Source organism: Podarcis muralis, chromosome 4 (genome assembly GCF_964188315.1).
Source record: "Podarcis muralis chromosome 4, rPodMur119.hap1.1, whole genome shotgun sequence".
Taxonomy (NCBI): Eukaryota; Metazoa; Chordata; class Lepidosauria; order Squamata; family Lacertidae; genus Podarcis; species Podarcis muralis.
The window spans coordinates 20,010,490-20,025,621 of NC_135658.1; the positions used below are offsets into that span (position 1 = coordinate 20,010,490).

The window sequence follows — 15,132 nt, forward strand, 5'->3', positions numbered from 1 at the left end:
GACAACCAGATGTACCATGATTGCCTGATACAGCTGACACTCTGGAAACAATCACTGCTTCTGTCTCGGCCACTTGGCTTGACGTCCAGCCCTGCAAGTGACAGAAGACACTTCATGTTCGATTTGGCCAGGCCCAAGATGCTTCGCAGGTTTCTCGTTTTCTGGGTTATTTTTCTCCCCGTTAAAAAACTGTGTTTTACTCCTCCCATGTCATTTTAATCACTTGCAATTTGTCGTGAACTTGTTGCTGTTGCTCAGCCCAGCATTCTAATTGATTTCATGGCCCGCCCGCTCAGGGTGCCTCTCAAAGTTTATGTCTCTGGGGAATCACTTCCACATTGACCTTTCGGCTGAGGAATGCCTGAGTGTGTCAGAAGAGACTGGTTTAAGGACACACAACTCAGCTCATGCAGGCTGCTGACCCATCTTGCTGGACCTCCCCATGGCCTCATCTGAACTGTTCATACCTAGAATGGCAGTATCCAAAGTGGTGCTCTGGTCTAAACCACTGAGCCTCTTGGGCTGGCCAATCAGAAGGTCAGCGGTTCGAATCCCCATAACGGCGCAAGCTCCCATTGCTCTGTCCCAGCTCCTGCTAACCTAACAGTTCAAAAGCACGCCAGTGCAAATAGATAAATAGGTACCACTGTGGCGGGAAGGTAAATGGTGTTTGCGTGCACTCTGGCTTCAATCACGGTGTTCTGTTGCACCAGTAGCGGTTTAGTCATGCTGGCCACATGATCCAGAAAGCTGTCTGTGGACAAATGCCAGCTCCCTCAGCCTGAAAGCAAGATGAGCACCTGAACCCCATAGTCTCCTTTGACTGGACTTAACATCCGGGGTCTTTTACCTTTACTTTTCCCCCTGCCCTTCATATGTTACCAGACTATAACTCCCATCTTGCCAGACCACTGGCTGGGGCTACAGTGGGATGAAGCTGTCAATTTTGGGGGGAAAGAGCAAAACAGAAAGAATCCAATTTTAAATTCAGTTCTCCACATTTACGAACCAACTTACAAATTAGTATTTTTTAAAAATAAGAATGTTTATTTGCTCTTTAGTTAGTTAGTTGTTTTTTTTCTAGGATACACATTTTGTGCGCATTTTTGCCTGGCTATTCAAAGCACTCTTCCCGGATACTTTTTCTTTTATGTTATTCTTATTAACATATGCATTTAGATGCATGTCTTGTGCATATTACTTGGTTGGCGAGTTGCACTGCAGAATTCAAAAAAGTACAAATTTCAAAGGGTGGCTGTGTTCTAGTCCACATAGAATCATAGAGTTGGGACCACAAGGTTCATCTAGTCCAACCCCCTGAAATGCAGGAATCCTTTGCCCAACATGGGGCTGGAACCCACAACCCTGATATTAAGAGTCTCATGCTCTACCAACTGAGCTATCCAGATATTGCTTTGGATACTGTGAATTTGAGAAGTTTGCCTTTCAATGAGAACTGAGTTGAATTTCTCCTCTGTCCCTAGCTGTGGGTAATAGGAGTTGGAGTCTGTCCACCTTTGCAGGGCCATGGCCTTTCCATCACTGCCCTGTGTTGTTTCTTCTTGCAAATTCATCAATATATATATATACTGAGAGAAAAGAAACTTTAAACATGCATTTATATAATTTGAGGGGATCTTTATATATATATAAAGGGATGCGGGTGGCGCTATGGTCTAAAGCACAGAGCCTAGGGCTTGCCAATCAGAAGGTCAGCGGTTCAAATCCCTGTGACGGGATGAGCTCCTGTTGCTCAGTCCCTGCTCCTGCCAATCTAGCAGTTTGAAAGCATGTCAAGTGCAAGTAGATAAATAGGTACCGCTCCGGCGGGAAGGTAAACGGCATTTCCGTGCACTGCTCTGGTTTGCCAGAAGTGGCTTAGTCATTCTGGCCACATGATCCGGAAAAACTGTCTGCGGACAAACGCTGGCTCCCTCGGCCAGTAAAGCGAGATGAGCGCCACAACCCCAGAGTTGTCCGTGACTGGACCTAATGGTCAGGGGTACCTTTACCATATATATAAACCTACTATTAATGCAGAAACCATGGATTGGAATTATGGTTAGAAGTATGAACCAGAAATAGATCCATCCACCCTCACTTCCAGGGAACTGCAGTAAGCGATCTTGAGATTAGCGAGGCATCAATCCAAACGGGGAAAGGAGTGCAATAACTTTATATAATTGTAATGTTCCTATTCAATCCCCCGCCCCCATGGACCAGAATGATTGCATTCATTCTTTGGCTGCAGGTGCATAAATGAGAGTTGCAAGATCCTTGTCTCCTAGAAGTAAGAATTGTCAGGACATGTTTCTACTCATGCATGATTCTGAAACCTGGACTAGGGGACAGTGTTTTGTGCGGGACTGCAGAACCAGGGGCACACTTTTGCTCTAAAGCAGCGTCTCTGAATCCTTTTAAACTGTGTTATGTCGTATTACTTTAAACTGTGTGTTTTTGTATTATTATTATTTTAAATAGTACCAACAGCATTTTAGTAATTACATGCCAACAAAACACTCCAGACCCGAACATCTTATCAGTGCAAGCTTAATGTTCTAATTAAAGTGAACAATTGGCTGACTTGGTTAGTCTCATTAATTTTTCCTTTCTCATAAATGGCCAACGATGCCCATTTATCACAAGGAGGGTCTTTGCTTGAGCTGCTTTCTGTTAGTCACATATAAAAATAGTTTAATTTTTGCAATTTGCCATAATTATGTTAACAATTGCTCTATTGTAGGAATCCTTTTCCCTTTCCATTATTTGCCTAGTATTCTTTTCACCAAAAGTAAGGTAACATTGATCACCCCTCTTTGATAGTTTGACCCCACTTGCTTGAATTACATTTTTTAAATGGACTTAACCATTAGAAATAAACTTTGATCATCCTCAACAACAGAATATCCTCTTCACTTCATCAGACAAACCTAAATGCTTTAAAGTGTTAACCAAGAGCATAGGGCACTAAAATGCACATGCAATCTATCACTTTCCAGCAGTTTACTATTTGGAGGTAGCCTTCTCGTTCCATCCTAATTGAGTTATTATTTTCTGAAGAAGCTCTTTGATAAAAAGGGTTGTAATTTAGTGGTTAGTGCTACTTTTTGAACTGATTTATTAATGTGCATTCTTAGCTTTCTAAACATCAGAGGACCTAAGCAGCTTACCATAAATGTAAACATATACAGAGGAAATGTTACAGTTAGACAAGGCAGTTAGTAAACAATGATAAATCATGTCCTTTCTCCCCTCTATTGTACATTTATTCTCATGCATATATACATAATGGGTTGGTTCACACATAACACCATGCCATGGTTTGTTTAACAAACAATCATCACAGATGATGAAATAAACCATGGCTTGCATCTCCAAAGTTTGCTTTGCTTTGCTGCAGCTCCTGCATCAAGCCTTTGTAGCTCTGTGAGCTTCTTGGGTGAGGGGGCCAAAAGAACCATGGTTAATGAAGGGTGCTTGACTCACATCGTACTTAAACTAAGGGTCATAAGCAAACCAGCAAACCATGGCGAAAGTGTGTACACTTGTTGCTTTGCTCAACTCGCCTATTGTGCACACAGATCAACTTGATGGCAAATCATTTTCTTCGTTAGGATTGTTTATTTGTACTCAGAAAATTTCAAGACTCTGAAATAACGATGTCCTACTTAATAAGCAGCCATTTTTAAAGGATAGCTTCTCTGCCCTTTCCCTACAAGCCATGGCAGTCATGCATATACAAAATTCGATATGCGGAATGATTTGAAAGCATAAATTCATGCAAGCAGATATGTACCGTCTGCGCTGTAAATCAGATAATCCCTGGTTCAAATCTCTCCTTAGCCACTTGGTGGATTTAGCAAAGCCACTCTCCCTCTGGCTTAAGTGCAACATATGGTTATTTCGACCCCAACCTTCTAGTGCTGATGTGCCACTCAGGGAAGCTTACAACAATTTAAAACTGTGGTGTCAAAGTACACAAAAAAGGCATAAAACTACAACAGAGCTGGGGACATAAGTAAAACATTACCTTTTCAGTGGATATTTACCCCCAGCCTTCCAAAGAAGGTTTTGAGGGTGAAAAGGGACTGCTTGGGGGGAGAAGCGGCGATTTCCATTCTGCAGACAGACGTCTCTTGCAGTAGCAGGACAGGAAAGTTGGATACTTCCCAATATATTTTTTTAAGAGTTATTATTATTGTTTTTGCCACATGCAGGCTCATAAAGATTTAATCAATGCAACCAATTATTTAATGTAACAGAAAATAGGGGGGAATGCCCCTTTTAAAATGGTGTCTGCCACATTGTGACAGCTGAGCAGATCTGAGTCTGGTCAGTGCCCAGATTGGAGACCCTTGGAAACCCCTTGAGGGAGGATATACTGTACTTTTCCATGTATAATATGCCCCCTTGTATAAGAGGCCCCCTATTTTGGGGGACTCCAATTTCAGAAAATTCCCCAAAGTTGTTGAGCTGTTTTTTTGGGGGGAGGAATGCAGCAGATCACTAACCCAACGGTTGCAATCGCTCACCCTACTTGCTAACAATCGCTCATGTCTGCTACGAGCGTCTGCCCGATCGCCAGCAGCAGAAGTAAATAGCAAGCACAATTGCCGCAGCAGCAGCCAATCCTCAGCAGCCCTTGACACAGCAACCAATCACACACCCATTTCTCACAGCCAATACAAATAAACCCTTGCCACAGCCACCAATCACACAACAAATTGCCAATGACAGTCTGCAGCTCACAGCTGCAACCAATTACCCCTCACTCATACCCACAACCTGTGTATAAGACGCCCCAGTTTTTAAATCTTATTTTTCAGAAAGAAAGAAAACAAAACCCTGGTCTTATACACAGAAAAGTATGGTTAATTCATTTAAAATATAGGGGTTTTTTTTGGAAGTGCTCATTTTGCTGCTATCAATAAGTCTGTAATCAATGTTGACACTGTTCAGGGGGTCTGTTCACTGACGATGATGATGAAAAAAAGAACTCTGAAGACATTTGAAGCTCTTGGGACCCTGTTGTTAAATATATCAAAGAAAAGTTGGGAATTTCAGGGTCAGGAATCAATTTCAATAATAGAATTAGTTCTGCTTCCCAACAATCCATGGTCACTCTTTTAAGTTATCAAAAGTTGTTACTCCGTTGTTCTGACAGAACAATTGGTCAAATATTCAGTTCACTCCAGAGAGCCAGTGTGGTGTAGGGTTAAGAGCGGTAGTCTCGTAATCTGGTGAACCGGGTTCGCGTCTCCGCTCCTCCACATGCAGCTGCTGGGTGACCTTGGGCCAGCCACACTTCTCTGAAGTCTCTCAGCCCCACTCACCTCACAGAGTGTTTGTTGTGGGGGAGGAAGGGAAAGGAGAATGTTAGCCACTTTGAGACTCCTTAAAGGGAGTGAAAGGCGGGATATCAAATCCAAACTCTTCTTCTTCTTCTTCTTCTTCTTGAGACTCTTATTTTCAGGGCTGTGGGTTTGAGCTCCATGTCGGGCAAAAAGGGTTGGACTAAATGACCCTCATGGTCCCTTCCAACTCTACAATTCTATGAATTACTGCAACCAGTTACTATTATTTTAAATCCAGGGCGATGTTTTCAAGCAGTGCTTCTAGGGTATTGACATGGAATCCCAGCCTTCATAATATTTTAGCATAATATGCGCTTGCCCAACCCTTGCCTTCAGATGCAGAACTAACAGCACAATCTTATATACGTTTCTTCAGAAGTCAATATCACTGAGTTCACTGGGACTTACTCCCAGCTAAGCACTCATATAACTGCAGTCTAAATGCCAGCTTGATGTCTACTCCTTGCAACCCATAACCCCGGGAAGAACTGCCATGCCTTTCCTGCAGCTTCTTGGAACACTGATTGGTGACTGGTCAAATACCAAACAGATTATAAGATTTATTTTTTAAATTCTGTCCAGCACAAGGACTGCTATTAAAGTGCTTTATTGATTTTGTTCTGTCCAAAATAGATCCGTCGCTGTGCTAACTCTCCATTGCTAACCAACCCTGCCAGATATATTATTCTGCATTCCTTGATGTCAAGGCCATTGACATCTGATACTCTGCGATGCCGCACAGAAGAGATTTAAAAGCTTTCCTCTTCAGTGCATTGGATTAATGAGTTAAGCCTTATTAATTTGAGAAGGCTTTTTTTCTCTTTGGAAGTTGGCATCTGTAGCATAGCTAGTTATTAAGGCCTCAAGCCTACAACATCAGCTTCTGTTGTTCAACCATTGTGTTGACTGGGGGAATCATATTCAGAGCTAGGCTGACAGGCAGCGTACTCTACAGAGCTAGGAATTCCCCAGACCGCAAGAAGCTTTACACAGAAAATGAAAGGAGTAAAGGCCAGAGAATGGTCTAAGCTCAGATAATGCTGTTGCACTAGCTCTGTGCAGACAATATTCCATGCAGAAATCAATTTATGCTGGGGCGCTCCCAACAACAAACGTTGATTCTTCCCTGTGAATGAATGATTGTTGCCAAAACTCATAATCACCTGGTATGGAATGTGAATTTGCTCAGCTAATTAATACTCAGGCACAGTTTGAATCAAATGTTGCTTCCCTCAACGATACTTCTACGGCTCGCGATGGAAAGTGAGAGTTTTCACACGAATCTGGGAGTACTCTGAAAACACGGCAGAAGCAGAGAGAGAGAGATGATTCTTAAAATACTCATAATTGGTGTGTTTTTGTGTGTTTGTGGTCAGAGACAGTATTCTTCTGAATACCATAGGAGCCACAGAAGAGGAGATTCCTGTTGCATTCAGGTCCCTCTTGTGGGCTTCCCATGGGCACCTTACTGGCCATTGTAAGAACAGATTGTTGGACTCCTTTTTTGACAGAGTTACAAACTTGGTGGATCATCAGGGGGATGCTGTGTATCTTGATTTCAGTAAGGCTTTTGATAAAGTCCCCCATAATCTTATTGTGAAGAAGTTGGTAATATGTGGGCTGGATGAGGTAACTGTTAGGTGGATTGGCAGCTGCACCCAAAGAATGTTCACTAATGGTTCCTCATCATCCTGGGGGGGAGAGTGACAATTGGGGTGCCGTAGGGTTTTGTCCTGGAACCATTGTTCAATGTCTTTATAAATGACTTGGATAAAGGAACTGAGGGGATGCTCATCCAATTTGTAGATGACACCAAACTGGGAGGGGGTAACCAATGCTGCTGAAGACAGAATCGGGATTCAAGATGACCTTAACAGATTGGATAACGGGCCCAAACAGGGATGATACTGGAAGGTAGTTTTCCCACCCCTACAGAAGTATAGTGTCCCAATCAAGGCAAGTAATATTACCCCTCGATTCTGCCTTGGTCAGACCACATCTGGAATACTGTTTGTGGTTTTGGGTGCCACAATTTAAGAAGGATGTTGACAAGCTGAAACGTGTTCAAAGGAGGGCAACCAAGATGATCAAGCGTCTGGAAGCCAAGCCTTATGAGGAAGGGTTGAAGGAGTTGGGTAATTTAATAACATCAATGCACCACTTAATCAACAAAAATATTCTAAGCAGCTTGCATGAAGCAATATAAAATATGCAGAAGACAATGCTGATAAAATCAAACTTTGAAAACAAGGGGTTGTATCCAACCCTACGGAACTGATTTCGAGGGTGCAGGGTAATGGAGGAAGAGGAGGGGAACAGGAGGGGAAGGAGAAACTTTACTTCATGCACAGAAGTGTGTTGTACCAGTGGAACTTCAGCACTGGATATGACCCATGTAGATGTAACATTTATCAAAATGCAAAGGCAGCAATTTAAAAACAAATGTACACAATGACATTTCATGTCTTCATAGACTTAGCTATAGTTCCAGCAGTATCAAGCACCTGTTCTGTTATTTTTGGCAGCATACCCACATTGGGTGGAGAGGCTTAATGATACCCAGCTAGACAGTGGAGATCAGCTCCGATGGGAATGCAAAGCTACTGGAAAGCCAAGACCCACCTATCGATGGCTGAAAAACGGAACACCTCTCTGGCCAGAGGTAAGTGTGCAGTTAGTTTTGCTTTGCTTTCTGAGCACATTCCTTTCAGGGTCAGGGTTTGTGTTGTGCTTACCTGGCTTTTGAGGCAGGTGTTTCATTGAACAAATCATTGAACAAATGATTCAACAAATCATTGAACCACTGGTCTGCAGCCCTCTGGGAAGGGGTGGAGGGAAATCCAGTTCAGTCTGCATTTATAAGTGAACCTACCTGATTTGTACTTTTCAAAATACTACAGGAAGCAAAACATAGCTTGGCCATCTTTCAAAATTCACTCCTGAATTTTGCACTGCAATTCTCCAGATGTCTAATGTTTACAAAAAATGCTCATATACATTATACACCTGCATACATAATGTGTGTATTTAAATGCACATATTAGTGAAAATAGCATAGAAAAATGAATTGTATTTAGGGAAAATGCATACAAAAATATGCATAGTGGGAGCAATTCACACCCAAATCCTGATGAGGACATAAATAAGAAGGGGGGAAATGGTGTTGAAATGTAGAGAACTGAACCTAAGATTGACAAAATGAAAAATTGAAACTGACAGATTCTGGCATCTGTATGTCTGGGTTGCCTGTGCTTCATTTGAATCCCCAGGAATGCTGACTCCTTCTGTGAAGCTTTTTCAGATCAGGGAGGCTGCTGAATGCTGTAGAAATGCTGTAAAAGTAGGGCAAGGTCCAAATCCTGCACCCACTGAAATTCTCCAGAAATTCTGAAGAATCCTCTGAGGACAAAGCAGGAAAACAGAAGCCTTTTTCACAGGGGAATAATAATAATAATAATAATAATAATAATAATAATAATAATAATAATAATAATTTATTATTTATACCCCGCCCATCTGGCCGGGCCTCCCCAGCCACTCTGGGCGGCTTCCAAAAGAATATTAAAATACTATAATACATCAAACATTAAAAGCTTCCTGAAACAGGGCTGCCTTCAGATGTCTTCTAAAAGCCTGGTAGTTGTTGTTCTCTTTGACATCTGGTGGGAGGGTGTTCCACAGGGAAGGCGCCACTACTGAGAAGGCCCTCTGCCTGGTTCCCTGTAACTTGGCTTCTCGCAGTGAGGGAACCGGCAGAAGGCCCTCGGTGCTGGACCTCAGTGTCCGGGTAGAACGATGGGGGTGGTGATGCTCCTTCAGGTATACTGGACCAAGGCCGTTTAGCGCTTTAAAGGTCAGCACCAACACTTTGAATTGTGCTCGGAAACGTACTGGGAGCCAATGTAGGTCTTTCAAAACCGGTGTTATGTGGTCTCTGCGGCTGCTCCCAGTCACCAGTCTAGCTGCCGCGTTCTGGATTAGTTGTAGTTTCCGGGTCACCTTCAAAGGTAGCCCCACATAGAGCGCATTGCAGTAATCCAAGCGGGAGATAACCAGAGCATGCACCACTCTGGCGAGGCAGTCCGCAGGCAGATAGGGTCTCAGCTCTGTACTAAGATCTTCAATCTCAAATGAGCCAGGTCTGAAGCGTAATAGACTGCAGGCAGCAGTGAGTCAGCCAGTTAAAATTGTGATCTTTCATGCAGCCATCGGGTTCTGATCACATTTCAGCTGAAAGAAGATAATCCCAGACCATAACCATTGTGTGTGCTTTTCAGCGTCTAAAATATTTCAGCACTGTCATAAAGGGTGAAGCAAAAGGACAGCCACCACAATTAAACTCAGGAAGCTGCTTTTGTGCATGTTCACTTATATGAACCTGCCCCCCCCCTATATTCTGTAAAGCTGAAAACCCGACAAATCTTCCTGGTTTTGTTTGCTTTTGTAGAATTATTTTCCTGTTTCATTGCAGAGCAGGATTGAGATGGTTAATGGTGTACTGCTGATCCACAGTGTCAATCAGTCTGATGCTGGAATGTACCAGTGCGTAGCCGAAAACAAGCACGGAGCCGTTTACACCAGCGCCGAGTTGAGGATTTTGGGTGTGTACTTAAGAAGGTTGCTCTGTTTACATTTTATTATTAAGAATGCGCTGCTGGGATAGGGGGACAGTTGGGGAGGGGAGGGCCGTAGGTCAGTGGTAGAGCATCTGCCTTGCTTGCAGAAGGTAACAAATTCGATCTCTGGCATCTCCAGGCAAGGAGAGATGCCTGTCTGAAACCCTGGCAAGTTTTAGGGACTGGACAGAGGAGGAATGGCGGAGACCGCCTCCCCAGTTTGACCCTTCCAGAGAAGAAGGAGACAGTTCAGAATTACAACAGGGGTTTGAGGGAAGTCACAGCTCAGAGGAAGATGAGGGGGAAAGTTGGGAAATAATGCGAGAGGAGGAGCAGGCAGAGCTGGATCAGCAGCTGCCTGACACGTTGTCACTAGAAATTATTATTATTATTATTATTTATTTATTTATTTATTTATTTATTTATTTGTACCCCGCCCAACTGGCTGGGTCTCCCCAGCCACTCTGGGTGGCTTCCAACAAAGATTCAAAATGTCACACATTAAAAACTTCCCTAAACAGGGCTGCCTTCAGATGTCTTCTAAATGTTAGGTAGTTGTTTATTTCTTTGACATCTGTTGGGAGGGCGTTCCACAGGGTGGGCGCCACTACTGAGAAGGCCCTCTGCCTGGTTCCCTGTAGCTTCGCTTCTCGCAGTGAGGGAACCACCAGAAGGCCCTCGGAGCTGGACCTCAGCGTCCGGGCAGAAAGATGGGGGTGGAGACGTTCCTTCAGGTATACTGGGCCGAGGGCGTTTAGGGCTTTAAAGGTCAACACCAACACTTTGAATTGTGCTTAGAAACGTACTGGGAGCCAATGTAGGTCTTTCAGGACCGGTGTTATACGCACCACTCTGGCGAGACAGTTTGCGGACAGGTAGGGTCTCAGCCTGTGTACCAGATGGAGCTGATAAACAGCTGCCCTGGACACAGAATTGACCTGTGCCTCCATGAACATCTGTGAGTCCAGAATGACTCCCAGGCTGCGCACCTGGTCCTTCAGGGGTACAGTTACCCCATTCAGGACTTATCTATAACTCTGGGTGCCCATCTAGGTCAGCATAGCATCAGGCTAGCCTGGGCAGTCGAGGGTGTGTGTGTTGCTAATGTCCATAGAAACACCATCCCCTTTCCCTCAGAATCTCTTGATGGGCTCTAGCACTATGCCAGAGAAACAGACTGAGGGAGATTTTAATAGCTTAATCCCTTTTAACCACTATAGGATAGGGAAGTGAGGAAAAGAGGGGGAGAGAAAATGAGAGCATATTGGCATGCGACATCTGTGAATTAATTAATTGAAATACTAAGCTAAGAGACTGAAATATTTCCTTTCAACAGCTTTGGCTCCAACTTTCCCCCCAAGCCAACTGAAGAAAACAGTCATTATAACCAGGGGCCAAGAAGTTGCCGTCGAGTGCAAACCACAAGCCTCCCCCAAACCCGCCATCTCATGGAAGAAAGGAGACAAAGCAGTGAGAGAGAATAAAAGGTCAGATGTCGGTTCATTAATTTTTGCCTTTGACTGAATGAATGCCTGCGAGAAAGAGATAACAGGCAAGCGCCTTTGATCGACAAGCGCCGGCTTTAAATGCTCCGCATAAATGCTGAGAATGTGCGACGCTTTGTTATTTTTTATTAACGCATTTTAATGTATATTTTAATTCCTGGAAATGGAAGCTGTTTTGTGAAGAAGAGCAGGATATTAGTTAGTCTTTTCAAAGGATAGGTTTTGGCATGAGAGAAGGTGTTCAGAAAACGAATGTCAGAAGCACCCCACACAAAAGGGGGCAGTAGGACTGTGCACTGCATGCACCCCGCTCTGCCCCGATCCAGGGCCCTGTCTGCCTCTCTTTCTTCCCAGCTGATGTCCCACCCCATGACAGCCCTGGATTGCTCTGTGTGACCTCACCCAACCTGGAACCATCTGAGGCTGTCACGACACGAATTGGTAAAAGCCTAGATTGCCCCCCAACTGGCACAATTCAGTTTGAGATTCATGCTTCAGCTGAATGGAGTGCACAGGCCTTTATGACAGTGATCCACAGCACACACTAGTGCCGAGTTTCTCCACAGCTCCTCGTGGACTCCTCCTTGTTCTCTCCCATCCTCTTTCCCCAACAATTCTGGCTTCCCTCATCCCTGCTTAACTTTATAATAACCCCTTGTCTCCATTGTGCCTCTTCCATCCTGTTTCATAAGTAGACAAACACACACACACACACACCCCACACACACACACATGTTAAACAGGGTTGTGTTATCACCCCAACTCTATTATTTTCGTTGCTATGATCCTACACATTGTTGAAGGGAAACTCCCCACCAGGGTAGAAATCATATATTGAACAGATGAAAAGCTCTTTAATTTGAGTAGGCTGAAAGCAAAGAGTAAGGATGCCATAACTTCAGTATGCTGATGACAACGAAGTGTGTGCACACTCAAAGGATGACCTCTAAACCATTCTAAATATGTTCACAGAAGCTTACGAAAAGCTTGGCCTATTGCTCAACATCCAAAAAACCAAAGTATTGCACCAACAAGCACAAAACAAGCCCTCTGCTGTACCACAAATCCAACTCAATAGTATAATGTTGGAAAGTGTCAATCACTTCTCCCACCTGGGCCGACACTGATGCCAAAATCTAGCATCGCCTGAGCTCTGCGAGTGCAGCTTTCTCCCAACTGAAGTGCAGAGTGTTTGAGGACTGGCACTTTCGCCGGGAAACCAAAATGCTTGTTTACAAAGCTATTGTACTACCAACCTTACTGTATGCTTGTGAAACATGGACCACTTATAAACACCATCTCCAACTCCTTGAAAGATTCCATCAGTGGTGTCTCCGAAAATTTTTACATATCACTTGGGAAGACAGGCAAACTAATACCAGTGTACCAGAAGAAGCAAAGATCACCAGTGTTGAAGCAATGATTCTTCAACTTCATTGGACTGGTCATGTTGTTTGGATGCCTGATTATGATCTTCCAAAGCAACTACTCTATTCCGAACTTAAAAATGGAAAGCGTAATGCTGGTGGTCAACAAAAGAGGTTTAAAGACGCTCTCAAGGCAAGTCTTTAAAAATGTAGTATATACACCAACAACGGGGAAACACTGACCTGCGAGCGCTCCTATTAGGGCTAAGACCTATTAGAGAACAGCCTTTATCAAAGGTGTCATGGACTTTGAAGACACTCAAACTCAGGACGAAAGGGAGAAACGTGCTAAGAGGAAGGCATGCTTGGCAAACCCTCACCATGATCAACTCCCACCCAGAAACTTATGTCCCCACTGTGGAAGGACGTGTGGATCCAGAACTGGCCTCCACAGTCACTTACGGACTCACTGTTAAGACCGTGTTCATGGAAGACAATCTTATTCGGCCATAAGTGATCGCCAAAGAAGAAGAAAGAAGAAGCCTATTTCATCCTGCTTCATAAGTACACACACACACACACACACACACACACACACACACGGGAGAGGGGAGAAATTCAATTCAGTTCATATTTAGATGCTAACTTCCCTAATTCACACTTTCTGAAACAATAAACAAATCAAAACGCAGCCACGTCCCTCAAAACTGACACTTGTCCAGATTTTGCAATGCAGTTCACCAGCCAAGTAATGTGTACAAAAACACATATACTGGGGGTAAAGAACTCACACAAATGCATATATTAGTGAAGATAACATATAAAAATGCATTATACTATAGGAGAGTGCCATGCAAAAAAAATGTGTATATTAGGCAAAATTGAATTAAAAAGGAGTCATGTGAAAAAGAAGTCATTGAAGGAAGCTGAAATTGACAGATTCACCTAGTCCTACCCTTCACACACTCTCACACAAACACACTTCCAATTCTCTCCCTCTGGTCACTTCTTCCAGTCTCTCCATTCTCTCAGGTTTGCCAATTATCTTCTTCCCACCTGAGTCCTATCTTACCTGCTAATTCTCTTCTCAGTTTTGCTTCACAATTTCACAGCCCTTCAAGCTTCACAGTTTGTTCTGTGCCCCTGCAGGCTATCCCATGCCCAGTGCTCTTGGCAGTCCCCTGAGAAAACAACAGACTAAGGCAATAGGGGTGGACTAACTGCAGGGAAAATGTGTCGAGCTATTGATGGAATGTTAGCTAAGATACCTGAAATAGGGACTCACGCAGGAGGCTCTCCGGGCTGATCTATTCGACCACTTGCTTCCTGGACTGTGTCATTTCAAGCTGTAGGTGTGGGAGTTGTATTTTTGAATGCTTTCTCATGTACAAATTGCTCTGCACATAGAAAATGGTGAGGTCAGGTATTCTGTTTTTGTTTATTTAAAACTGGGGGTCTTAAAATATGCAACGCCCCATCCCTTCTTGCATGCGTACACGCCTGGAGTCTGAAGTGGTACAGTCCAAAGAGGACTCTGCCACGTGATTTTGGCAAACATGCCGCTCAACACTTTGTGGTCTAGGAATATCCAAGTCAGAAAATGAAGGTAAGTTTATAGCTGGAATTAAACAAGATGGCGTGCAAAGCTTGACACATGGCACTATCAATTATCAAGAGATACACAAGAGAAGAAGAAAGTGTGTTGTTTCTGCTTTCAGAGTCAGGAGAGATCCATGATGAATGAATGCCTCTTGGCCCTGCAGGTGAAGCTCTTCTCGATGTTAGTGGTCACTTCATTACCTCAAGTGGTTTTCAGCGTGACCACTAATTCCAATAGTACTTGAATGTGATTTGCCGTTACTTGATTCTCCTTTACTCATAATTTTGAGAGGTGTCCTTAAAATGGATATATTACCGTACACTTGTCTTTTTGATGCATCCACTGACTGAGCCTAGACAAGTCACGTAGGTGGCCATTTCCTGTAGTGGACAGGGATGCTAGCACGAACTCTGTTTCTTTTTTAGTGTTGTTCTGGAGAAGAGCTGTTCCCATCCACAGCCACACAGTGTAGCTGATGATGGAGGATCTCTTGTCCAGCTCTTCCTGGTATTCTGGAGCCAGTAAAGATTGGACATGCAGCTGTCATAGTGTTGCTTTGACATTCCCTCTGCTGGAAAGGCTCCTGAAAATCCCAGCAGAGAAAATAAATGTTGGTTGCAGATATCAGTAAGATCTAGTGACTAGCACTTGAAGTTGACGTCGATTTCAGTTGTGTCCATGGAAGTGCAT

At 43.7% G+C, this 15,132-nt stretch overlaps 1 protein-coding gene across 2 annotated transcripts in view; it reads left to right on the plus strand.

The window, feature by feature from the left end:
- CNTN5 (contactin 5) overlaps positions 1-15,132 on the plus strand; it is a 359,100-nt gene that overhangs the window by 212,786 nt on the left and 131,182 nt on the right. For both annotated transcript variants that reach the window (XM_077927013.1, XM_077927014.1), the window contains 3 exons: positions 7,880-8,016; positions 9,826-9,955; positions 11,307-11,457. In XM_077927013.1, coding sequence (XP_077783139.1) covers positions 7,880-8,016; positions 9,826-9,955; positions 11,307-11,457 — 418 coding nt within the window. The remainder of the gene's footprint in view (positions 1-7,879; positions 8,017-9,825; positions 9,956-11,306; positions 11,458-15,132) is intronic.